Source organism: Misgurnus anguillicaudatus, chromosome 23 (genome assembly GCF_027580225.2).
Source record: "Misgurnus anguillicaudatus chromosome 23, ASM2758022v2, whole genome shotgun sequence".
Lineage (NCBI taxonomy): Eukaryota > Metazoa > Chordata > Actinopteri > Cypriniformes > Cobitidae > Misgurnus > Misgurnus anguillicaudatus.
The window spans coordinates 25,595,267-25,622,141 of NC_073359.2; the positions used below are offsets into that span (position 1 = coordinate 25,595,267).

Consider the following 26,875-nt stretch of genomic DNA (forward strand, 5'->3'; position numbering starts at 1 on the left):
GGTAAGATGGCCGCCAAATGCGGACGTTCCACTCAATTGGCCAGCAACGGAGAAGTCGATGAACCTGAAATCCAAAACATTGTGCGTGTCGTTGATTCTTTGTACGCCCTCCTGTCCTGCCTGATTAATATTCACGAGTCTTCTTCACTTAGCGCGTGTCTTTGGAGCGCAAAGTTCGTGATGTTTTGAAGATAAGGAACTCTGCAATGACTTCCCGTGTTTTGTTTCATCTGTTTTTGACTGTGGTTTTATTCCACGTGACGGCTGGTAAGTGAACTTGTTTAAAAACCTCTAGATAAATGCTTTTTAAGCGTTTGTTCGATGGACTGAGTACTCGTAGTTTTTAATTTTCAATGTATTGTGTTGTAAAATTTAACTTCCATGTAAAATATGTGACCCACCCGTGCTGTCGGAATGTACACGGACAATCTTTGAGTTTTGAGGTTTTCAAAATAGCGATTCCATTTTTTATACACAGTAAGTAAACAACTAATATAAAGAATGCGTGTCAATCGGAAGAGAAGCACATGTGCTTGGTTTCGGTTTTAAAACATGCAGAAATAAGAAAATAAAGTGCGGAACTTGGTGTTGAAAGGGCAAAAACTGACTGAAAGTAACATACGACGCGTGCACGGTAGATTAAAGCCGATGTCAGTCAAACAGTAAAGATAATAAGATGAACATATCTTTACTAAATATTGATTTGCCATATCTATTGATATTAGGGGTTTTTAACTTTTTGATGGCAAGGACCCACACATAGCCTATTATAAACCTTTAGCGAGGGACTCCTTTCCTAAAATATACAGTATATGCATATTTCGTATAAACAAACAGATTTAGATACAGTCTATATCGGGTGTGCCTCATAAGCCTTGAAAAGTGAAGCCTCTGGCTCTTTGATCGCCCCCTGGTGGCTGGCTGCAGTACAAGTCATAACCCCGCCCTCTCCATTCAAACTCTGCTCTAAATAAAAAAATTATTTACACTTCCAATAAAAGTTTCCAAAAGATGGTTTTGGTCCTTTCAGGTAATTGTTTTCACGTTAATATATGTTCAAGTGTTCATTATTCTGGTAAGTTTCATTTTAGCTAGTAATTTGATGCTATAGAAACGGGGCGTGTCGTTATGAGTGGCGTGGTTGAATTGGTCAAGCGAGCGTTTAGGCGGAAGTTTGATAACATGGCTCCGCCTCTGGCTCCACGGATGATTCCTTCTGCGCATGCCTTGGCTCCAAACTGACGTTTTTACGTAACATGGCGGCGACCGTGGTCGGACATTTTTGGCTTCAATTCATTACAATGGTGGGAGGCGACTTCGCGTCGTCCATCTTTTTTTTACAGTCTATGGTCTATATAAGCTCGCTGTTTACAAACTTAAAGGGATAGTTCACCCAAAAATGAAACTTTCTCATCCTCACAGGGTTCCCTAGTTAACTTCAAATTCAAGGACCTTTCAAAGACTTTCAGGTCCAATACCCTCAAATTCAAGGACTAAATGTGGGGACACATTTCAAGTGAGAGCAAGGTTACATCGTGTTACCTTTAAAGATACATTGTTACAGTTCCCTTTTAAAAGGAACTCGCACTGCGTCACTGCGGTGACACTTTGGGGACGGCTCCAGGGGTATGCGTCTGAATGTGTATATCAAATTCAACCAATAGTGAGGCTTAACGACAAAGACAGGGTGACGCTGGAGCCAGGAAGCATATCGCTATCTGAAATATTGCCAAAGACGGCGTTACAGGGACGCAGGAAGTATGGCAAGGGAGACGCAGCGTCTCGTTCCCTTCTCAGGTGACAACAGTTACATACGTAACCAGAGACGTTTTCATGTGAAAAACACAACTATGCAAAAAGCATTTTGGTTTGAATCAACATTCGCATGACAGAAGATATAAGCATTTAAAACGAACGGTTTAGCACGTGCCCTTAAAAAGTCTAAAAAAAAAATGTATATAAAAAATGATATAATATGGATTTTTTTTTAGAAAACTTCTTGCAGAAAATAAATTCAAGCACTTTCAATGACCTGTATCTATGTATGTATATTTTCAAAAACTTCCCAGGGCCTTGAATTTTTTACCCCCAGATTCACAAACTTTCAAGGATTTCAAGGACTCGTGGGAACCCTGTCCTCATCTCGCTCTAAACCTGTATCAATTTAATTGAATAAATAATGAAGAAGATGTTTTGATAAATGATGGAAAGCACACAGCTGATTGTAACCATTGACTTCCATAGTAGGAAAACAAATACGATGGAATTCAATAAGTACCATCATCGTTTATCACAATACTTCCATCATATTTGTTTTCCTACAATGGAAGTCAATGGTTATTTTTCAAAATATCATCTTTTGCGTTCATCAGAAGAACTTACACCCACTTAGATGTATTTCTGTCTTTTTTGTCAGATTCCAACAAGTTATACACCAGTTTGACAGTTTTAATAAAGAAAAACTAGTTTTTGAAAATGTCCTCATTGCGACTGAGTTTGTCAGGAGGGGTCACATATGTTGTAAAATATGCTAAAAAGTTAAAACATACGAACTGATTCAAGGTTTATGTCAAAACTGCGGTTCTTAAAATGTATGATAAATGAAGATGTTTTGCTTTTGTATTTTAGCTGTTGATTGTAAAAGTTACATAAGCGGTGGCGAGTTTAAAGACCACAAAAGTTGCAATAATGGGCAAACCTGCTGTGGGACCTGCGACAACAGATACTGCTGCTCAGGTTTCTTTGGTGCGTTAAGCGAGGATGAACAAGATGCCTGCACTATGTAAGGAGGTTTATTTCTAAAGTTTTGCTCATGCTAGTTTCTGTAGCGCAATATAACTGTTATGTAATGAAAGTGAATAAAGCAGTCAAACTTCAAAATGACCAAAGAAAATATTTCTCCACACTAAGACCGCCACATGAATAATTTTTTTACTATTAAGGTTTTTAAATGGTGTGTTTGTTTGGTCAGTTTGAATCTAAAGACCCTACTCATTCACTTTCATGATATGAAAGAATGAGTTAAAAGCTTCTGCGTTCCACTGAAACAAAAAGTCATACGGATTTGGAAAACATGGGTTGTAACTAAATAATGACTGTTTCTTCCATATTCCTGTATGTTCCATTGCAAGATGTTGTATCTCTCATGTTAATCTCAAACCTGCAAAGTCTGTCCTCATTATGAACAATTTCAAACATATGAGGCTTGGATTTTAAGTCATATGACCTGCCTACCACTTCCTATAAAGATGCTGTGGTCGTTTCCACTCAGATGCATGTTGCAAAATGTGTATTTGCCATTTCCTGTTTTGCAAGGTGGTCTATTAGTTTAACTTTAATGTAAAGACTGACACAACTAAAAGTTGCTATTACTGAACAGTGGAAAGGCATAGCACTGGCCATGGGTTCAATTCCCTGCAAACATGACTGTATCTAATATTAAGTCGTTTTGGATAAATGCATAAATGGCAAGTAGAAGTATGGGTTAAGAAAATTAAAATTGGGTTTTAATTGTGTTTCTAATAGTTCTTAATATTTCTTATCTGTCCAAAAGAAAACACTTTAGTTATTTTACCATTGGATTGATAATACTGGGGATTGTGGCCTTCGTCACCCTGATTCTCAGCTGTTGTTGCTGTCCGTGCTGTTGTCTCTACAACATGTGCAGAAAACCCAGACGTAAGTTCCTACTCATGCATGTTGAAATAGGGTATGTGCAAATGTCTACTTTACAACCAACCTCAATTTCGAAACGCAATGAGAAGCTGCGGTAGCTGCCATCATCGTCTGAGACAAAATAGGAACGAAACGCGCTCTTTAGAGCAGTTTATCCATTTAGAGCTACTGTAGAAACATGACGCCGACCTCCATGTAAGGGGACTAGCGGTGTATGTAGATAAAAACGGCTCATTCTAAGGTAATATAAACAATACAGTTCATTATGTAAGGTATATTATATTGCATTTACGTCAAGAGATTCTCCTAAAAGACTCACATTGGACCTTAAAAACAACCCAGCATTTGATTATTTGCAACCAAACGGGTTTGGTTCGTCACTTTTTGACCCAACGCTAGGTTGAAAATAACCCAGTGTATCATATATATGTATATATATATGTGTGTATATACAGGGAGTGCAGAATTATTAGGCAAGTTGTATTTTTGAGGATTACTTTTGTTATTGTACAACTACAGTGCTCTTGGTCAATTCAAAATGTTAACAAACCCTCAAACCTGAACATTTAAGTAGTAAAAGTGAAATTTTGGCTTTCTTAAGAGAATATTTCTATGTACACCATTATTAGGCAACTATTAGCGTGCAGAATTATTAGGCAACTAAATGAAAAACAAAGATTTTACCATCTCACTTGTTTTTTTTTTCACCTGTTAAAGTGAGAATAATAAACAAACTCTACATTTACAAAAAAAATTAATAAAAAATAAATATATATATAAACTCAGTGACCAATATAGCCACCCTTCTTTTCGATAACAGTCACAAGCCTTCCATTCACGGATTCAGTCAGTTTCTTGATCTGGTCTGAACCAACATTTTGTGGAGACGCAACCACAGCCTCCCAGACACTGTTCAGAGAGGTGTACGGTTTACCTTCACTGTAAATGTCCTGCTTAAGAAGGGATCAAAAGTTCTCAATAGGGTTTAAGTCAGGTGAAGAAGGGGGCCATGTCATTAGTTTTTCATCTTTAAAGCCTTTACTGGCCAGCCATGCAGTGGAGTACTTTGATGTATGTGATGGAGCGTTGTCTTGCAAAATAATCAGTCTTCTTGAAAGATGCAAACTTTTTCCTGTACCACTGCTTGAAGAAAGTGTCTTCTACATTACATTACAGGCAGGCAGGCACAGACAAGTATTGAGCTTGTTGGACCTTTTTGGGTTGAAAATGGAAATAAAAAACAACTCTCAGACCTACTGCCAATTTTTAGAGGACACTTTCTTCAAGCAGTGGTGCAGGAGGGGATCTGCATCTTTCATGAAGACTTTTTTATGCAGGACAGCGCTTCATCACATGCATCGAAGTGCTCCACTGCATGACCTGGAAAGTCCTTGAAAGGTCCTTGAATTTTAAGTTAACTAAGATGTGGGAATCCTGATTATTCAATCACAAAATAAAAGGCCTTTTATTTGACTGTTAAAGGAACATGCCCCAGAGTTATATAAGTCGATACATAGCTTTCTCATCTCCGTGCGTGCTGTAACTAGACCTGACTTTGTCTTCTGAGAATATAGTTCCCAGTATGTATACTGGTAAAAGATGGCTGTGTCTCAGATGACCTTGTAATTTGTACACGGTGTGACTATACAAATCACAACATATAATTAGGAAAATGTTCGCGTTATTTTGTCGCTTATTGGGAGCAGTATGCTAGCTAAAGCCATTCACTTCCAGTCTTTGCGCTAAGCTAGCAGAGGCTGCGTCAGGTCTAGTTACAGCACGCACGGAGATGAGAAACGTATGTATGGACTCATATAACTCTGGGGGATACAGTGAATAAGGTAAATTCCCAAAATCTGGGTGTGTTCCTTTAATAGAAATAAAGGGCCCATATTACTAGAAATTATCAGATTTCTGTAAATTATGTACAAACGTCTGAGAAGATAAAAATGCTTTGTATTAGTCACATTTCTGTCTTTTATGTAAATGTTACACTTGTTAAATACAACCTGAATGTATTCTGAACATACCCGATACAGTGTTAATCTATTTTTTGATTCCTCACACAGCCGTGGTGGGAATGTCAACCACTACAGTTGTAAATACGCAATGCGTTATGCAGCAGCCTCCCGTCCAAGGAGGTCAGTATCCACCATATCAGCCTGTGCCAACACAGCCACCTTATGGAGGGCAGCCATATCTGGCACAGCCATATGCACAAGGACCAAATCCGGCACAGCCATATGCACAAGGACCATATCCGGCACAGCCATATGCACAAGGACAATATCAGGCACAGCCATACGCACCAGAACCTCCACCACCATATCAGACAGTCGGTAAGAAATGATCCTGTGAGCTCTATTGCTATAACATTGCAACAGTCATGGGTTCGATGCTCAGGGAACACACATTTGGTTTGGATACAAGCGTCTACCCAATGCATAAATGCAGAATCGGTGTAATGGTTTATTTAATTTTTCTCTTTAAAAACTAAATTGATTAAACTGAATAATGCCTTTTTTTATAGCAGGCCCTGGATATCCCAGCAATCAGGCTGCATATCCACCTACTCAGGCAGGTTTCGCTCCTATGCCCCAGCCAACAGACACCTCGAAACAGCCACCGTATAACCCCGCCTTTATGCAGCCACCACCCTCCTAATACTAAACCGCAGACGTCTGTCACATCAGTCATTCCTGGGTTTCAGACTTCAGAGGACTATGCACTTTCCTGAGTCGCCTGTTTCACCTGGTTCTGGTTCACCTGAGTCGTCTGCTGCACATGAGTCACCTGCACTTCATGTTTCGGTTGGAAGTTCCGAATCTAACCCCTGAGCTTATTGTCCCGACCACGTCTGCTGAGCCTAAGTTTCCTTAGTTTTCTGTCACAACCATAAGGCCTGTTTCCAAGTTACCTGTGTGTCATGTAGAGGCCGAGATGGTTATTCCTGATTTCCCTGTGTCCTTTAGGTCAGCTAAGATTTATTTTGTGAAGGATGGATGCACATTTTTTGGACTTAAAGGTCGTGGACCCCGTAACTTCACATTTAATGAATTGAAAGATCTAAAATATTTTCTAAAATAACTGAAAATGTGTTTGTCTGAAAAACGATGGACATATGCATCTCGGACAGCTTGGGGGTGAGTAAATCATGGGTTTAATATCATTTTTGGCCGAACTATCCCTTTAAGTGAAAATTTTACGTTGAAAATGCTTAAATATTTTAGGTGTTACCAAAAGTATTTTTTATTGATTTAACTTTTATTTTTTTACAGTGTATTGGGTTGCTATAAATTATAAAAATAAAGTTGAATTAGCTTAATTTATAATTAGCTTAAACGTTTATGTGCAACAGATTTTTGTTTGTTTTATTTTTTGCTTGTTTTTTGTGTTAATGTGCATTTAAGGAGCCATAGAGTAATCTATGTGTTGTTTTTTGCTTGTTATATAAATAAACTACGTTTAAAGAACTTTGTTGTTATTTATTCTTAGCGGAGTTTACCGGAAGTTACGTGCGGATCGCGACAGATGCTTGTGTATGTTGTTTACTGCTGAAACGGTCTATTTGATCGAGAAAAGGGGTGTTTGTAGTCTCACCCCTCAACAAAGATATTGGACTTCCTGCTTTCAATAATGCAAAATGAAGTGCAACACTGAAATCTGTATTTCTCCTGTCTCAGCGGCAACTGAAGAAATGATGCACGACCATTCAAAAACATGACTGGGGTTTTAACTATTCAAAGCTTAATGCAAATGGGTGAAGTGTCCCTTTAAACAAATAATAAATGTCTTTGAGGAACTTTATGTGACATTCCTTTACTAAATACTGTGCTGGACCTTAAACTCAAAGGATGCTGTATAATATTGAATTTTTCTTATGTTATTTTTGAAGCTCTTTAGCCTGGAATTTAGTTTGAAAGAGAAAAATGTACGAATGTGTAATTGATTTATTTTGAGATGTGCACATTAAAATAAAAAATCCTGTATTGATTTTCTTTCGGTTTTATTTACAGTAACGTTAATCCCAACATATGCCTGAAAAGGAAGTTTTAAGGAGAAGTCGATGAACCTGAAATCCAAAACAATGCGTGTGTCGTTTATTCTTTGTACGCCCTCCTGTTCTGCCTAATAATTATTCATGAGTCTTCTTCACGAGCGCGAGTCTTTGGAGCGCTGTAGACACCATCAGAAGTTTGTGATGTTGTGAAGATAAGGAGCTCTGCAATGACTTCCCGTGTTTTGATTCATCTGCTTTTGATTGTGGTTTTATTCCACGTGACGGCTGGTAAGTGAACGTGTTTAAAACACCTAAATAAATGCTTTTTAAGTGCTTGTCCAATGTAGTACTTGTAGTTTTAAATGTAGCTTAACTTATTTACTTTCATTGTATTGTGTTGTGAAATTTAATTTAACTTTAAAACACCTAAATAAATGCTTTTTAAGTGCTTGTCCAATGCAGTACTCGTAGTTTTAAATGTAGCTTAACTTATTTACATTCATTGTATTGTGTTGTGAACTTGTACCATATATGTGACCCACCCTGCCGTGGAATGCACAGTGTCAAATTATGACCTACAGGCAAATAAAGCGAATTCCATTTTTTTTACATAGTAATTACACAACTAAAATGTTATTTATTTGTAACGTTACGTTTTCTGACTGAGAGATAGATTAAGTCTATCCTTACATATGCGTGTTTATCGGAAGAGAGGTTTGTATAAACAAACATTTAGATATAGTATATATAAGCTCATTATTTAAAAACTTAAAGGGATAGTTCAAGTTCACCCAAAAATGACTTTTTCTCATCCGTATGTCGTTCTAAACCTGTATCAATTTATTTTTTATTATGAACACAAAAGAAGATATTTTGATAAATGGTGGTAAGCACACAGCTGATTGTAACCATTGACTTCCATATAGGAAACAAATACTATGGAATTCAATGGTTACACTCAGCTGTTTGCTCACGATAATTTATCAAAATATCTTCTTTTTTGTAATTTATTCAGGTTTGGAACGACATGTGGATTGGAGAAGGAATTCTTTTTTTTTTGGGTGAACTATCCCTTTAAATAATTGGCTACACAGTTTTTGCTTTGTCTAGACATGTAGGTGGTATCTCTTCATGTTTTTGTCAGATTCCAACAAATCATACACCAGTTAGAATTATCTTTTAATAGAGAAAAACTCATTTTTGAAAAATTGCGACTCAATTTGCCAGGAGGGGTCACATATGCTGTAAAAGTTGCTAAAAAGAAGTAAAAAATGCTAAAAGATTTAAAGTTTATGTTCAAACTGTAAGTTTTAAAATTTTTTTGCTTTTTAATTTTAGCTTTAGATTTTGTTTGTAAAGAGTACACGAGCAAGAGTGGCGTGTATAAACCCCGCAAAAGCTGCTTTTACGGGACATACTGCTGTGGGACGTGCAACAACAGATACTGCTGTCGAAATGTATTTGACAGTTTGGATCAAAATTTCTGCAATATGTAAGGAGGCTTCTTTCTAAAGTTTTACTCATGCCAGTTTCTGTAGCACAATATAATTGTAATTTAATAAAAAATGTGAATGAAGTTGGCAAACTCTAACGGGCGATTTCCCGGACTGGGCTTATCCTGGTCCCATACTAAAAAGCATGTTTCAGCTACTTTAATTTCAAAACACTGTGTACTGACATATTTGAACATATATCAGTGCCATTGTTTTGTCTCAAGATGCACACCAGTATAGATTTTGTAAGGTTTGTTTGTAAAAACGTCTTAAATGTCGTAAAATAACTAGTCCTGGATTAATCTAAACCTTGTCCGGAAAACAGCCCCATAAATGACCAAAAAATATTATAAAATATTTCTCCACTCAACTTTGAACTATTTTTTTACTATCATCTTTTTAAAGCAACACTATGTAAAAATGGCTTACAGCTCCCCCATGTGGTTGAAAAGTGCAACAGTGCCTGGTATCAGACACTCTTCTGCAGGCAGGGGGAGGGGTGGGGCTGTGTGCTCTACCCTGCTTGTAGCAGCTAGGAGGCGGCTCAGGTTGCAGCAACAGAACATATTGCAAAATGTGTATTTGCCACTTCCTGTTCTGCAAGTGATCTAGTATTTTTCTTTTAATGTAAAGACTGAACAGCTAAAGTTGCTATTGCTGTACAATGGAAAGGCATAGCACTGGCAATAACAAGGCCATGGGTTCAATTCCCTGTGAACATGACTGTATCTAATTGGATAAATGCATAAATGAAATGTGGAGGTTTGTGTTAAGAAATTAAAATTGGGTTTTCAATTGTGTTTCTAATAGTTCTTAATATTTCTTATCTGTCCAAAATAAAACGCGTTACTAATCCTGTCATTGGAGTGGTAGGGGTGATTGCGGTCGTCAGCTGTTGTTGCTGTTCGTACTGTTGTCTCCACAAGATGTGCAGAAAACCCAGACGTAAGTTCCTACTCATGCATGTTGAAATAGAGTATGTGCAAATGTCAACCTTACAGCCAACCTCAATTTCGAAACGCAATGAGAAGCTACGGTAGCTGCCATCATCGTCTGAGACAACGTAGGGATGAAACGCGCTTTATAGATCAGTTTGTCCGTTTAGGGCCCATTTTTAGAAACATGTATGAAGATCCGCGGTGTATGTAGATAAAACGGTTTATTCTAAGATAATAAAAACAATACAGGTCATTACGTAAGTCTTTATGCACCACTGATAATATAGTTATATATATTATATTGCATTTTTGTTATTGGTTTGTTCCTTTTTGAGCCAACACTAAGTTAAAAATAACCCAGTGTATCAATGACGTAATGTCCGCACTGTCCTCAGTTCGCTGGATGGTGAATACGATCTCCCATTGTTTTACTAACATCATAAAGCTTCGTCTTCTTATTGTTTCGAAAATGCAAAAAGTTACATATTGTGCCTTTAAAATAATCATTATTGGTATGGAAAGTCATACGTTTACACATTTTATTGATATCAGTCAATAATTGGAATAAGGAACCTCTATTGAAGACCCTTGCTCTCTATAATGTTCCTGTGTATTATTCAATAACAAAATAAAGGCCTTCCATTGGACTGTTAATGAAAATAAAGGGCCCATATTATTATTATTACTGTAAAATTATCAAATTTCTGTAAATTATGTACAAACGTCTGACAATGCTATTTATTAGTTACATTTATGTCTTATGTAAATGTTACACTTGTTAAATACAACCTAAAGGTTGCTAGCAAGATATTCTGTACATACAGGGTTCCCACACTTTAGTAAACTTCAAATTCAAGGACTTTTCAGGTCCAAAACCCTCAAATTCAAGGACTAAATGTGGGAACACATTTCAAGTGAGAGCAAGGTTACATCGTGTTACCTTTTAAGATACATTGTTACAGTTTCCTTTCGGGGGAACTCGTGCTGCGTCACTGCGGTGACACTTTGGGGACGCCTCCAGGGGTAAGTGCGTCTGAAAGTGTATATCAAATTCAACCAATGGTGAGGCTTAACGACAAAGACAGGGTGACGCGGAAGCCAGGAAGTATATCTGAAATATTGCCAAAAACGGCGTTACAGAGACGCAGGAAGTACGGCAAGGGAGACGCAGCGTCTCGTTCCCTTCTCAGGGAACAACAGTTACATACGTAACCCGAGACGTTTTCATGTGTCAAACACAACTATGCAAAAAAGCATTTTGGTATGAATCAACATTCGCATATAGAAGATATAAGCATTTAAAGAGAACAGTTTAACACGTGTGCTTAAAAAGTCTATATATTATATAATATGGATATTTTTTCAGAAAACTTTTCTCCACTTTCAATGACCTGTATCTATGTATGTATTTTTTCAAAAACTTCCCAAGGCCTTGAATTATTTCCCCCAGATTCACAAACTTTCAAGGATTTCAACAACATACAGTGTTAATCTATTTTTTAACTTTTGATTCCTCACACAGCCGTGGTGGAAACGTCAACCACTACAGTTGTAAATACGCCATGCGATATTCAGCAGCCTCCCGTCCAAGATGGACAGTACCCACCATATCAGCCTGTGCCAACACAGCCACCTTATGGAGGGCAGCCATATCCGGCACAGCCATACGCACAAGAACCATATCCGGCACAGCCATACGCACCAGGACACCCACCACCATATCAGACAGCCGGTAAAAAATTTCAATTTCTATAGCATTGCAACAGTCATAGGTTTGATCCCCGGGTAACATGCATACTGATAGGAAAGTAGACTGAATACAGTAAGTTGATTCAGATATAAGCGTCTGCCCAATGCATAAATGCAAACTTGTTTGGATGGATACTGTCAGAATCGTTTTTCTCTTTTAAAACTAAATTGATTAATCTGAATAATGTTTTTTTTATAGCAGGCCCTGGATATCCCAACAGTCAGGCTGCATATCCACCTACTCAGGAAGGTTTCGCTCCTATGCCCCAGCCAACAGACACCTCGAAACCACCGTATAACCCCGCCTTTATGCAGCCACCACCTACCTAATACTAAACCGCAGACGTCTGTCACATCCGTCATTGCTGGGTTTCAGAGGACTACGCACTTTTCTGAGTCGCCTGTTTCACCTGGTTCTGGTACACCTGAGTCGTTTGGTTCACCTGGTTCTGGTTCACCTGAGTCGTCTGCTGCACATGAGTCACCTGCACTTCATGTTTCGGTTGGAAGTTCCAAATCTAACCCCCTGAGCTTATTGTCCCGACCACGTCTGCTGAGCCTAAGTTTCCTGAGTTTTCTGTCACAACCATAAGGCCTGTTTCTGAGTTTCCTGTTTCCAAGTTACCTGTGTGTCATGTAGAGGCCGAGATGGTTATTCATGATTTCCCTGTGTCCTTTAGGTCAGCTAAGAATGTCACTTCTAAGCTCCATAGACTCTCTGCCCTTGCCAAAACGGCTGTGTATGACTCTGAACTCTCTGTCCTGCCCAAGATAGCCAACCCTGAACTCTCTGCCTGGCTCAAGATTGACATTATTGAACTCTTTAAAAACTCTGCTCTTGCTGACCTGTGTCTTGCTAACCTGGCTATGACAGCCTCTTTCTCTGCTATCTCTGTCTGCAGGTCTAGAGCGCCTCCAGCGCCACCCTGGTGTCCAATGTTACCTGTACTCTGGTCGGTAGAAGCTCTCCCAAGTATTTTTTTTGGGGGGGGGGTAGTACCCGGACGCATGGAGGAGGCAGAGGACACAGAGGAGGAAGCCGAGGTGTTCAACCTTCCACGTCTGCCTCACGACACTGGTCCGCTGCTGCCTCATGACTTTATAGTTTATTATTATGTATTTAGTTTATTATTTCTGTTCTGTTGTGCACAAGGGCCAACTTTACACTTGCTTTCGCTTTGACCACAAGCTGTATTTTGACTTTAGTGAGCTCTTTTTTTTGTCTTTGTTACCTAAAAAACAAAACAAAAAAAAATGATAGTTGACCTTATTTGGATAAAATCGCATTGATTTTTGTTTAGTAATGATAACTAAATGTTAAATTGGCTCAGTGTTTTATTTTTAAACATTTAAAAGACTGAGTGCTTTTTATTCCTTGTTGCACTTACATTTTTAAAGCAACACCAAATAGTTTTTTTTTTACCTTAAAATAACGTTTCCAAAAAAGTTTTAGCCGTTCATCCACTCGAAACAAGGTGAACAGCACTTTCACATTTGCTTTGCAGCCCTCTGTCAGCCAAAACCGCACTAAAGAAGTTTCCAACCGTCGGGTCGCGGTCCTGTAGTTCCAGTAAAACGTGGCAGTAGTTTACTCTTTTTTTATTTGTTAATTTTTACTCATTATAACAAGTCACTTGATGGGTGGACAAAAAAAAACAAGACCTTAACAACCTTCTTAAAACTGATGCCATTAAAGCGAGCGCGTCATTAAAACCCTATCATGATTACTTAATAACTGTAAAAACATGCATCTGCACACGCACACACGTGCGCATATACAAACTATTCAATGCATTTATTTAGTGCTGTTGCAGAAGACTACACTTGTCAAGCAGTGGTGCTCTCATGAGGTGCCTTTTTAAACGCATCGGTCCAGCGGAACGCGATCATATTTTAAACACAATCATATATTAAACAAGAGGGACATGTTGCTACAACTCATGAAAATGCATATCATAAACAGGATTAATACCTAGTGATCTGACTTCGGACAGAGCGCAGCTCTCTGCACGTACGCGAGAGTGAGAGAGAGGCGCTAATATGCAGCGGGTCATATTTTAAACAAAAAGTAAAGTTTGCATCAGCTCGCATGAAACGCATTAAACTGAACAAATAAGGATTACTACTTTAGTTTATGTTTAGACGGCGGACAGACGCGAGAGCGCGTGCACGTGAGACAGAAAGAAGCGCAGCTGCTCATGACGCGGCGCGATGGATTTAGTGGTAGAAGGAGACCAAGACGCGCGCATTAAGTGCAGGTACGCGCAAGAAGGAATTCTCTCTTTACAAGCTCTCCGCATAAAGTGAAGCCCACAAACCCTAATGTGAGGAAAAGCATGCATTGTCGGTGTTAATATAAAACTATGATAATAATAATAATAACCATTCGCCAACTATCGTCTTGACTATCGCCATGAAAGCCTGCCATTGGCGATATGTCTGAAGATCGTCGATACACGATACTATCGTCTATCGGCACAACCCTAATCCACGACCTTCGAGTCCAGGGGGCATGCATCCATCCTTCACAGAGTAGATCCGGGTGGCTCCACGGTGATGGATGGAGGTCTTCTGAGGGTAATCCGTGCGGTTTCTTTGTGGAGATATCCACATTTGAAGCTTTATAAAGCAAAATAACTCGCATCCGGTAATGCCGCCATCTTAGTCGCGTCCGCATTCAAGATCAGACTTTACGCGGCGTACGGAGGTTACTCTGCTGCTGCTCTGTGCCCCCGCCCTCCGAATTTGTCATACGTCACTAAGAAAAGTGCGTACACTACGCTCATACTCTCTCCTGAATACAGAGGAGCGGCGCTACCCGAAGGTACCTCAGAAGACCTTTATTTATCATCCTGGAGCCGTCTGGATTTGTTTTGTGAAGGATGGATGCAAATTTTTTGGACTTGAAGGTCGTAGACCCCGTAGCTTCGCATTTGGTTGGCTGAGGGATCTGGAATATTTTCTAGAGTGACTGAAGATGTGTTTGTCTGAATAACGATGGACATATGGATCTCGGACGGCTTGGGGGTGAGTAAATCATGGGTTTGGTATCATTTTTGGCCGAACTATCCCTTTAAGTGAAAATTTTATGTTGAAAATGCTTAAATATTTTAGGTGTTACCAAAAGTATTTTTTTATTGATTTAACTTTTATTTTTTTTACAGTGTATTGGGTTGCTATAAATTATAAAAATAAAGTTGAATTAGCTTAATTTATAATTAGCTTAAATGTTTATGTGCAACAGATTTTTTTTTTTTTGCTTGTTTTTTGTGTTATTGTGCATTTAAGGAGCCATAGAGTAATCTATTGCTGGATCCCAAACCGCCTACTTCCATACTATATAGTACGTAAAGTAGCGCTTTTTGTGCACTATATAGTGTGGAAGTTGGCGGTTTGGGATCCAGCATATGTGTTGTTTTTTTGCTTGTTTGCTTAAACTACGTTTAAAGAACTTTGTTGTTATTTATTCTTAGCGGAGTTTACCGGAAGTTACGTGCGGACCGCAACAGACGCTTGTGTATGTTGTTACTGCTGAAACGGTCTATTTGACCGAGAAAAGGGGTGTTTGTAGTCTCACCCCTCAACAAAGATATTGAACTTCCTGCTTTCAATGATGCAAAATGATGATTTTTGCATCATTGAAAGAAGGAAGTGCAACACTGAAATCTGTATTTCTCCTGTCTCAGCGGCAACTGAGGAAATGATGCACGACCATTCAAAAACATGACTGGGGTTTTAACTATTCAAAGCTTAATGCAAATGGGTGAAGTGTCCCTTTAAACAAATAATAAATGTCTTCGAGGAACTTTATGTGACATTCCTTTACTAAATACTGTGCTGGACCTTTAACTCAAAGGATGCAGTATAATATTGAATATTTTTTATGTTATCAAATGTACTGATCAAGACGGTATTTTTGAAGTTATTTGTTAGCCTTTTAGCTTCTGGAATTTTGTTTGAAAGAGAAAAATGTACGAATGTGTAATTTATTTATTTTGAGATGTGCACATTAAAATAAAAAATCCTGTATTGATTTTCTTTCGGTTTTATTTACAGTAACGTTAACCACAACATTTGCCTGAAAAGGAAGTTGTAAAGGAGAAGTCGATGAACCTGAAATCCAAAACAATGCGTGTCGTTGATTCTTTGTACGCCCTCCTGTCCTGACTAATAATTATTCACGAGTCTTCTTCACGAGCGCGAGTCTTTGGAGCGCTAGACACCATCAGAAGTTTGTGATGTTGTGAAGATAAGGAGCTCTGCAATGACTTCCCGTGTTTTGATTCATCTGTTTTTGACTGTGGTTTTATTCCACGGGACGGCTGGTAAGTGAACGTGTTTAAAACATCTAAATAAATGATTTTCTTAAGTGCTTGTCCAATGGAGTACTCGTAGTCTCCACTTATTTACTTTCATTGTATTGTGAATTTTAATTTAACTTGTAAAATATATGTGACCCACCCGTGCCGTGGAATGTACACTGTCAAATTTTGACATACAGGCAAAGGAAGGGAATTAAATTTTTTTACATAGTAATTAAACAACTAAAATGTTATTTATTTGTAACGTTAGGTTTTTTGACTGAGAGATAGATTAAATATATCCTAATATAAAGTATGCGTGTTTATCGGAAGAGAGGCACATTAGCTTGGTTTCGGTTTTAAAACACGCAGAGATTATTGCGCGGAAGTGTTTCAGTCCAAACAAATCACAGCCAAAAACTGACTGAAAGAAAATTCGACGCGTGACATCGCGACACAAAATTACAGTTTAAAAATATCTGGCAAGAATTCATGCAAACATAATTTTATGCTTCACCTTAAATCAATGTTTGGTTAACTGCTGTTGGGGAAAATATCTGCTGTGTAACATTATATCATATTCTTGCATTACAGTAGATTTTAAAGCCGTCTTTCTCGATTAAAATAAAAGAGAATTAAAAGCTGAACATATCTTTTACAAATATCGACTTGCCAAATGTATTGATATTAGGGCTTTTCTATTGATATTAGGGGTTTTTAACTTTTTGATGGCAGGGACCCCCACATAGGCTATTATAAACCTTTAACGAGGGACCCCTTTCCTAAAATATACACTCACCTAAAGGATTATTAGGAACACCATACTAATACTGCGTTTGACCCCCTTTCGCTTCAGAACTGCCTTAATTCTACATGGCATTGATTGAACAAGGTGCTGAAAGCATTCTTTAGAAATGTTGGCCCATATTGATAGGATTGCATCTTGCAGTTGATGGAGATTTGTGGGATGCACATCCAGGGCACGAAGCTCCCGTTCCACTACATCCCAAATATGCTCTATTGGGTTGAGCTCTGGTGACTGTGGGGGCCATTTTAGTACAGTGAACTCATTGTCATGTTCAAGAAACCAATTTGAAATCACTGAATGAGCTTTGTGACATGGTGCATTATCCTGCTGAAAGTAGCCATCAGAGGATGGGTACATGGTGATCATAAAGGGATGGACATGGTCAGAAACAATGCTCAGGTAGGCCGTGGCATTTACATGATGCCCAATTGGCACTAAGGGGCCTAAAGTGTGTCAAGAAAACATCCCCCACACCATTACACCACCAGCCTGCACAGTGTTAACAAGGCATGATGGATCCATGTTCTCATTCTGTTTACGCCAAATTCTGACTCTACCATCTGAATATCCCAACAGAAATTGATACTCATCAGACCAGGCAACATTTTTACAGTCTTCAACTGTCCAATTCTGGTGAGCGCATGCAAATTGTAGCCTCTTTTCCTATTTATAGTGGAGATAAGTGGTAACCGGTGGGGTTTTTTGCTGTTGTAGCCCATCCGCCTCAAGGTTGTGCGTGTTGTGGCTTCACAAATGCTTTGCTGCATACCTCGGTTATTTCAGTCAAAGTTGCTCTTGAATCGGCCGGCCCATTCTCCTCTGATCTCTAGCATCAACAAGGCATTTTCCCCCACAGGACTGAGGCATACTGGATGTTTTTCCCTTTTCACACCATTCTTTGTATACCCAAGAAATGGTTGTGCGTGAAATCCCAGTAACTGAGCAGATTGTGAGATACTCAGACCAGCCTGTCTGGCACCATCAACCATGTCACGCTCAAAATTGCTTAAATCACCTTTCTTTCCCATTCTGACATTCAGTTTTGAGTTCAGTAGATTGTCTTGACCAAGACCACACCCCTAAATGCATTGAAGCAACTGCCATGTGATTGGTTGATTAGATAATTGCATTAATGAGAAATTGAACAGGTGTTCCTAATAATCCTTTAGGTGAGTGTACAGTATATCCATATTTTGTATAAACAAACATTTAGATATAGTCTATATAAGCTCATTGTTTACAAACTTAAAGAGTTCACCTAAAAATGACATATTATAAACCTGTATCAACTTTTTTTATGAACACAAAAGAGGATATTTTGATAAATGGTGGTAAGCACACAGCTGATTGTAACCATCGACTTCCATAGTAGGAAACAAATTCTATTCGATGGTTACACTCAGCTGTGTGTGCTCACTATAGTTTATCAAAATATCTTCTTTTTTGTACTTTATTCAGGTTTGGAACAACGTGGATTAGAAAAAGATGACAGAAATTTCATTTTTTTGGGTGAACTATCCCTTTAAATAATTGGCTACACAGTTTTTGCTTTGTCTATTATCTCTATGCAGACACGTAGGTGGCATCTCTTCATATTTTTTTTGTCAGGATTCCAACAAATCATACACCAGTTAGAATTGTTTTTTTAATAGAGAAAAACTCATTTTTGAAAAATTGCGACTCAATTTGCCAGGATGGGTCACATATGCTGTAAAAGATGCTAAAAAGAAGTAAAAAAAAGGCTAAAAGATTTCAAGTTTATGTTCAAACTGTGAGTTTTAAATTTTTTTTGCTTTTAATTTTAGCTTTTGTTTGTGAAGAGTACACGAGCAGCAGTGGTGCGTATAAACCCCGCAATAGCTGCAATTCCGGGCAATTCTGCTGTGGGACGTGCAACAACAGATACTGCTGTCAAAATGTATTTGACAGTTTGAATCAAAATGCCTGCAATATGTAAGGAGGCTTCTTTCTAAAGTTTTACTCATGCCAGTTTCTGTAGCACAATATAATTGTAATTTAATAAAAAATGTGAATGAAGTTGGCAAACTCTAACGGGCGATTTCCCGGACTGGGCTTATCCTGGTCCCAGACTAAAATGCATGTTTCAGCTACTTTAATTTCAAAACACCTTGTACTGACATATGTTAACATATATCAGTGCCATTGTTTTGTCTCAAGATGCACACCAGTTTAGTTTGTAAAATCTGTTAATCTTAAACCTGAGTTTGTCCTCATTATGAAGAATTTCAAACTTAAGGAGGCTTGGATTTTAAGTTTTAATCACGTCATGTAACCTGCCTACCAGTTCGTATAATGAAGCTGTGGTCGTTTCCACTCAGATGCATGTTGCAAAATGCATATCTGCCACTTCCTGTTCTGCAGGTGGTCTAGTACTTTTCTTTTCATGTAAAGACTGACACAACTAAAAGTTGCTATTACTGAACAGTGGAAAGGCCTAGCACTGGAAATAACAAGGCCATGGGTTCAATTCCCTGTGAACATGACTGTATCTAATTGGATAAATGCATAAATGAAATGTGGAGGTTTGTGTTAAGAAATTAAAATTGGGTTTTCAATTGTGTTTCTAATAGTTCTTAATATTTCTTATCTGTCCAAAAGAAAAAGCTTTAGTAATGTTATCATTGGACTGGTAGTAGTGGTGATTGCGGTCTTCATCATCGTGTTACTCAGCTGTTGTTGCTGTTCGTGCTGTTGTCTCCACAAGATGTGCAGAAAACCCAGACGTAAGTTCCTATTCATGCATGTTGAAATAGAGTATGTGCAAATGTCAAACTAACAGCCAACCTCAATTTCAAAACGCAATGAGAAGCTACGGTAGCTGCCATCTTCGTCTGAGACAATGTAGGGATGAAACGTGATTTGTCGTTCAGTTTGTCCGTTTAGGGCCACATGTATGAAGACCCGCGGTGTATGTAGATAAAACGGTTTATTCTAAGATAATAAAAACAATACAGGTCATTACGTAAGTCTTTATACATCACTGATAATATAGTTATGTATATTATATTGCATTTTCGTTAACCCAACGGATTTGGTTTGTTCCTTTTTGAGCCAACGCTAAGTTAAAAATAACCCAGTGTATCAATGACGTAATGTCCGCACTGTCCTCAGTTCGCTGGATGGTGAAAACGATCTCCCATTGTTTTATTAGCGTCATAAAGCTTTGTCTTCGTTATTGTTTCGAAAATGCAAAAAGTTGCATTTTGTGCCTAATCATTATTGGTATGTAAAGTCATACGTTAACATATTTTATTAATATCAGTCAATAATTGGAATTAGGAACCTCTATTAAAGACCCTTGCTCTCTATAATGTTCCTGTGTATTATTCAATAACAAAATTAGGCCTTCTATTGGACTGATAATGAAAATAAAGGGCCCATATTATTAGAAATTACTCTAAATTCATCAGATTTCTGTAAATTATGTACAAACTTCTAAAAATGCTATTTATTAGTTACATTTATGTCTTATGTAAATGTTACACTTGTTAAATACAACCTAAAGGTTGCTAGCAAGGTATTCTGTACATATACAGGGTTCCCACACCTTAGTAAACTTCAAATTCAAGGACTTTTCAAGGACTTTCCAGGTCCAAAACCCTCAAATTCAAGGACTAAATGCGTGGACACATTTCAAGTGAAAGCAAGGTTACATCGTGTTACCTTTTAAGATACATTGCTACAGTTCCCTTTTGAGGCAACTCACGCTGCGTCACTGCGGTGACAATTTGGGGACGCCTCCAGGGGTAAGTGCGTCTGAATGTGTGTATCAAATTCAACCAATGGTGAGGCTTAACGACAAAGACAGGGTGACACGGGAGCCAGGAAGTATATCACTATCTGAAATATTGCCAAAGACGGCGTTACAGGGACACAGGAAGTATGGCAGGGAGACGCAGCGTCTCATTCCCTTCTCGGGGAACAACAGTTACATACGTAACCAGAGACATTTTCGTGTGTCAAACACAACTATGCAAAAAGCATTTTGGTATGAATCAACATTCGCATATAGAGATATAAGCATTTAAAGAGAACAGTTTAGCACGTGTGCTTAAAAAGTCTAGAATTTGTATGAAATTATTCTACACTACACAGAGAATAATATGGATTTTTTTTTCAGAAAACTTCTTGCATAAAATAGATTCAAGCACTTTCAATGACCTGTATCTATGTGTGTATTTTATTCAAAAACTTCCCAAGGCCTTGAATTATTTCCCCCAGATTCACAAACTTTCAAGGATTTCAACAACATACAGTGTTAACTTATTTTTTAACTTTTGATTCCTCACACAGCCGTGGTGGGAACGTCAACCACTACAGTTGTAAATACGCAATGCGTTATGCAGCAGCCTCCCGTCCAAGGAGGTCAGTACCCACCATATCAGCCTGTGCCAACACAGCCACCTTATGGAGGGCAGCCATATCCGGCACAGCCATATGCACAAGGACCAAATCCGGCACAGCCATATGCACAAGGACCATATCAGGCACAGCCATACGCACCAGGACCCCCACCACCATATCAGACAGTCGGTAAGAAATGATCCTGTGAGCTCTATTGCTATAACATTGCAACAGTCATGGGTTCGATCCTTAGGGAACACACATTTGGTTTGGATACAAGCGTCTACCCAATGCATAAATGCAGAATCGGTGTAATGGTTTATTTCACTTTTCTCTTTAAAAACTCAATTGATTAAACTAAATAATGCCTTTTTTATAGCAGGCCCTGGATATCCCAGCAATCAGGCTGCATATCCACCTACTCAGGCAGGTTTCGCTCCTATGCCCCAGCCAACAGACACCTCGAAACAACCACCGTATAACCCCGCCTTTATGCAGCCACCACCCTCCTAATACTAAACCGTAGACATCTGTCACATCAGTCATTGCTGGGTTTAAGAGGACTATGCACTTTCCTAAATCGCCTGTTTCACCTGGTTCTGGTTCACATGAGTCGTTTGGTTCACCTGGTTCTGGTTCACCTGAGTCGTCTGCTGCACATGAGTCACCTGCACTTCATGTTTCGGTTGGAAGTTCCGAATCTAACCCCTGAGCTTATTGTCCCGACCACGTCTGCTGAGCCTAAGTTTCCTGAGTTTTCTGTCACAACCATAAGGCCTGTTTCTGAGTTTCCTGTTTCCAAGTTACCTGTGTGTCATGTAGAGGCCGAGATGGTTATTCCTGATTTCCCTGTGTCCTTTAGGTCAGCTAAGATTGTCACTTCTAAGCTCCATAGACTCTCTGCCCTTGCCAAAACGGCTGTGTATGACTCTGAACTCTCTGCCTGGCTCAAGATTGACATTATTGAACTCTTTAAAAACTCTGCTCTTGCTGACCTGTGTCTTGCTAACCTGGCTATGACAGCCTCTTTCTCTGCTATATCTGTCTGCAGGTTTAGAGCGCCTCCAGCGCCACCCTGGTGTCCAATGTCACCTGCACTCTGGTCGGTAGAAGCTCTCCCAAGTATTTTTTTTTTTTTGGGGGGGGGGGTTGTACCCGGACGCATGGAGGAGGCAGAGGACACAGAGGAGGAAGCCGAGGTGTTCAACCTTCCACATCTGCCTCACGACACTGGTCCGCTGCTGCCTCATGACTTTATAGTTTATTATTATGTATTAAGTTTATTATTTCTGTTCTGTTGTGCACAAGGGCCAACTTTACACTTGCTTTCGCTTTGACCACAAGCTGTATTTTGACTTTAGTGAGCTCTTTTTTTGTCTTTGTAACCTAAAAAACAAAACAAAAAAAACATGATAGTTGACCTTATTTGGATAAAATCGCATTTATTTTTGATTAGTAATAATAACTAAATGTTAAATTGGGTCAGTGTTTTATTTTTAAACATTTAAAAGACTGAGTGCTTTTTATTCCTTGTTGCACTTACGTTTTTAAAGCAACACCAAATAGTTTTTTTTTACCTTAAAATAACGTTTCCAAAAAAGTTTTAGTCGTTCATCCACTCGAAACAGGGTGAACAGCACTTTCACATTCGCCTTGCAGCCCTCTATCGGCCAAAACCGCACTAAAGAAGTTTCCAACCGTCGGGTCGCGGTCCTGTAGTTCCAGTAAAAAAATACAAAAACTTGCTTTACGGCAGACCTACAATCCAATCAGAGCCAGCTTTGCTGCAGTAGGCTAAATTATTTACGACAGTGGTAATGGACAATTCCGCTTCCAACCTGTAGGGGGAGCAAAGAGCAAAAACTCTTTAGTGTTGCTTTAAGTGTATTTAACTTGAATTTATAATTCATTTGAACTTTCTTGACTACACTGTAAAAAAATTGGATCAACTTTATAAAAAAAACTTACATTTTTAACACCTAATTTTTTTTCACTTTAAGTGAAAATTTTACGTTGAAAATGCTTAAATATTTAAAGTGTTACCAAAAGTATTTTTTTATTGATTTAACTTTTATTTTTTACAGTGTATTGGGTTGCTATAAATTATAAAAAATAAAGTTGAATTAGCTTAATTTATACCAACTTTATCTTAACTCCTCACTAAAAAAGTTGAAATTAATTGTAATTCAAGATGATTAAACTTTTATGTGCAACGGATTTTTATTTTTATTTTTTATAAATACTAAATACTGTGCTGGACCTTAAACTCAAAGGATGCTGTATTATATTGAATATTTTTTATGTAATCAAATGTACTGATCAAGGGGCGGAGCGAGGGGGTGGCTTATGGGGCTCAAGCCCCGAATGTTTTGTCAAAAGCCCCGAATCTTTTCAGATCTGTAAAATGAATTCATCCAGGACGCTAGGTGGCGGCATTCACCTATAAACTTTCCGGTCCCCCACTCCACTGAAAATAAATAAGAGATGCGAGTTGAAGGCAAATAAATATGCTGAATCTCCCCACAGTAAACGCATTTTTCAATGTCTTTATGATTACAGTGCTTCCGTTATTACTGTAAGTGTATATTATAGTTATGTGATTTAAATACTGTTAAATAGCGTCAACTGATATATTATCTGCATGGCTAACGTTACTGTTGCGCTCTGGTCTAACGTTAGTCTGCCTCCTCTGCTGCACACTGTCGTTAGTAACATTGCATTTAAAGTACATTTAATGTTGGAGCCATCAATATTGAGTTTTTTTGTTTGACAAGATGGCGCCATTAGCCTTTGTGATGTATTTAAGTTTGTGTTAATGAGCCGCAGGTGGCAAGGAATGAAAGGTCAAACAAACTTTTTTGACCGTGTGAACTGGTTGTGCTAATGTTACGTTCGTATTTTGTTTATTTGTTATGAAGGTTTGTAAAGTATTTTATTTGTCTTTATTTTATTTATGTGCCATGATAATAAATGGACTGGCATATTTAACTTCATTTTAAGATATGGACAATACAATTGTTTATTTTTAGCAAGCCTAATGCACGCGTCAAATTCAGGACCTATAACTCCTTCCCTGTCGTTACAAATACAGTTCATTATGTAAGGTATATTATTTTGCATTTCCGTCAAGAGATTCTCCTAAAAGACCCACATTGGACCTTAAAAATAACCCAGCATTTGATAATTACAACCAAACGGGTTTGGTTCGTCACTTTTTGACGCAACGCCTGGTTGAAAATAACCCAGTGTATCATATATATGTATATATGTATATATATATGTTTGTATATACAGGGAGTGCAGAATTATTAGGCAAGTTGTATTTTTTAGGATTACTTTTGTTATTGTACAACTACAGTGCTCTTGGTCAATTCAAAACCCTCAAACCTGAACATTTAAGTAGTAAAAGTGAAATTTTGGCTTTCTTAAGAGAATATTTGAAGAGTTTGGTTCCAAAACGCAATAAATCCATTTTGACAAATTTTGGTAAAAACGTGTTTTCTATACCAAGAAAGTGACAAGATGAAAACAACTATTTTCTGTTACAAACTTTCACATAGCATCTTTAGGTTATAAAAACATAAAAAATTCAAATCCATAAGTTGATTTTCAAAGATTTATTATAAAAACGGATAATTTTTTCCACAAAATGCAATAAATCCATGACAAGTTTTTATTCAAAATGCTATAAATCTATTGAATCAATAGCCTATATAAATGTGCATTCATCTTTGCCATGTTATATTCATTTAGTTGACTAGTTGTACACACTAATTAAAAATATAAACATTAATGTCATTAATCAAAATGCCAACTTCAGTGTAGCTCTAAGATTTATTACTGAGAGGCTGCTTTTTTACTGCAGAGAGAATATGTGGACGAGAGAGAAACATAAGTTTACACCTGTTATATTTAAATCCGTCCCGTATGTATTTTTTCAAAAACTTTCCAAGGCCTTGAATTATTTCCCCCAGATTCACAAACTTTCAAGGATTTCAACAACATAAAAGTTAAAAAATAGATTAACACTGTGATTCCTCACACAGCCGTGGTGGAAACGTCAACCACTACAGTTGTAAATACGCCATGCGATATGCAGCAGCCTCCCGTCCAAGGAGGTCAGTACCCACCATATCAGCCTGTGCCAACACAGCCACCTTATGGAGGGCAGCCATATCCGGCACAGCCATATGCACAAGGACCAAATCCGGCACAGCCATATGCACAAGGACCAAATCCGGCACAGCCATATGCACAAGGACCAAATCCGGCACAGCCATACGCACCAGGACACCCACCCCCATATCAGACAGCCGGTAAGAAATTTCAATTTCTATAGCATTGCAACAGTCATAGGTTTGATCCCCAGGTAACATGCATACTGATAGGAAAGTAGACTGAATACAGTAAGTTGGTTCGGATATAAGCGTCTGCCCAATGCATAAATGCAAACTTGTTTGGATGGATACTGTCAGAATCGTTTTTCTCTTTTAAAACTAAATTGATTAATCTGAATAATGTTTTTTTTATAGCAGGCCCTGGATATCCCAACAGTCAGGCTGCATATCCACCTACTCAGGAAGGTTTCGCTCCTATGCCCCAGCCAACAGACACCTCGAAACCACCGTATAACCCCGCCTTTATGCAGCCACCACCTACCTAATACTAAACCGCAGACGTCTGTCACATCAGTCATTGCTGGGTTTAAGAGGACTTCGCACTTTACTTCTGCATTTTAAAGTGACGCGTTACATTACTCTTAAAGTGTTACTCTCTAAAACTTTATTTTGCTTTTGCTTTATCTTCTACACACAGTCTACTCTCTCTCTCTCTCTGTGTGTTTTCTAAAACAAAAGCATTTGGGTTATATTTTTTATTAGAAATGGTGTTTTATGCTGCCAATAGGTGTTGTGCTACTTTCAGTGTATTTTGTTGATTTTAACTTTGTATAATAGATGTAGTTTTGTGACATTGTATGTTTGCGTGTGATTTCTCACACATGGTGTAGGCCTACCTGCCTATGTAATGATGCAAGATAAGGGGTTTTGAGTGTATTTGTCAGTATTTAAAAGGTCCACCGTGTAGATTTTTAGCGGCATCTAGCAGTGAGATTGTGAATTGCAACCAACATGCAGATGAAAATGGCTCATTCTAATGTATTAAAAACAATAGAGTTCATTATGAAAGGTCTTTATACACCACTGATAATATAGTTTTGTATATTATATTGCATTTCTGCCAAGAGATCCTTATAAAAGTTACACAATGGTCCTACAAAACATACTGTGTGTTACTCACTTCAATATGGAAAACTTTTGCATGCTTATTTCATTAAAATTCCTCTGGCTTCCTTTACAAAGCAGAGCCACTAATTTAAAACACAACATGTAAGGAATGTATGTCATTTGATGAGAGATGATGTTTTAAAATGTTGTCTGACTGCCTTGTTTTGCCTTTATTAAATATTAAACCCATGTATGGTATTTTATATAGTTGACATTTTCTATTTCTATTTGCTTAGAATAAACCATTGAAAATTTTTTAAA

At 38.2% G+C, this 26,875-nt stretch overlaps 2 protein-coding genes across 2 annotated transcripts; both read left to right on the forward strand.

The window, feature by feature from the left end:
* On the forward strand, positions 1–14,601 carry LOC129454262 (uncharacterized). The gene is made up of 8 exons (XM_073861763.1): positions 1–267; positions 2,629–2,782; positions 3,554–3,678; positions 5,745–6,014; positions 9,014–9,161; positions 10,001–10,113; positions 11,629–11,838; positions 12,058–14,601. The coding sequence occupies exons 1-8, from the start codon at positions 207–209 to the stop codon at positions 12,183–12,185; spliced, it is 1,209 nt and encodes a 402-aa protein (XP_073717864.1). The 5' UTR covers positions 1–206; the 3' UTR covers positions 12,186–14,601.
* Positions 6,335–26,860, forward strand: LOC141359584 (uncharacterized). The gene is made up of 6 exons (XM_073862261.1): positions 6,335–6,818; positions 15,912–16,180; positions 18,770–18,917; positions 19,584–19,708; positions 25,376–25,645; positions 25,862–26,860. Exons 2-6 carry the CDS (start codon positions 16,120–16,122, stop codon positions 25,990–25,992), a joined length of 735 nt encoding a protein of 244 aa, XP_073718362.1. The 5' UTR covers positions 6,335–6,818; positions 15,912–16,119; the 3' UTR covers positions 25,993–26,860.
* Positions 26,861–26,875: the final 15 nt, after the last annotated feature.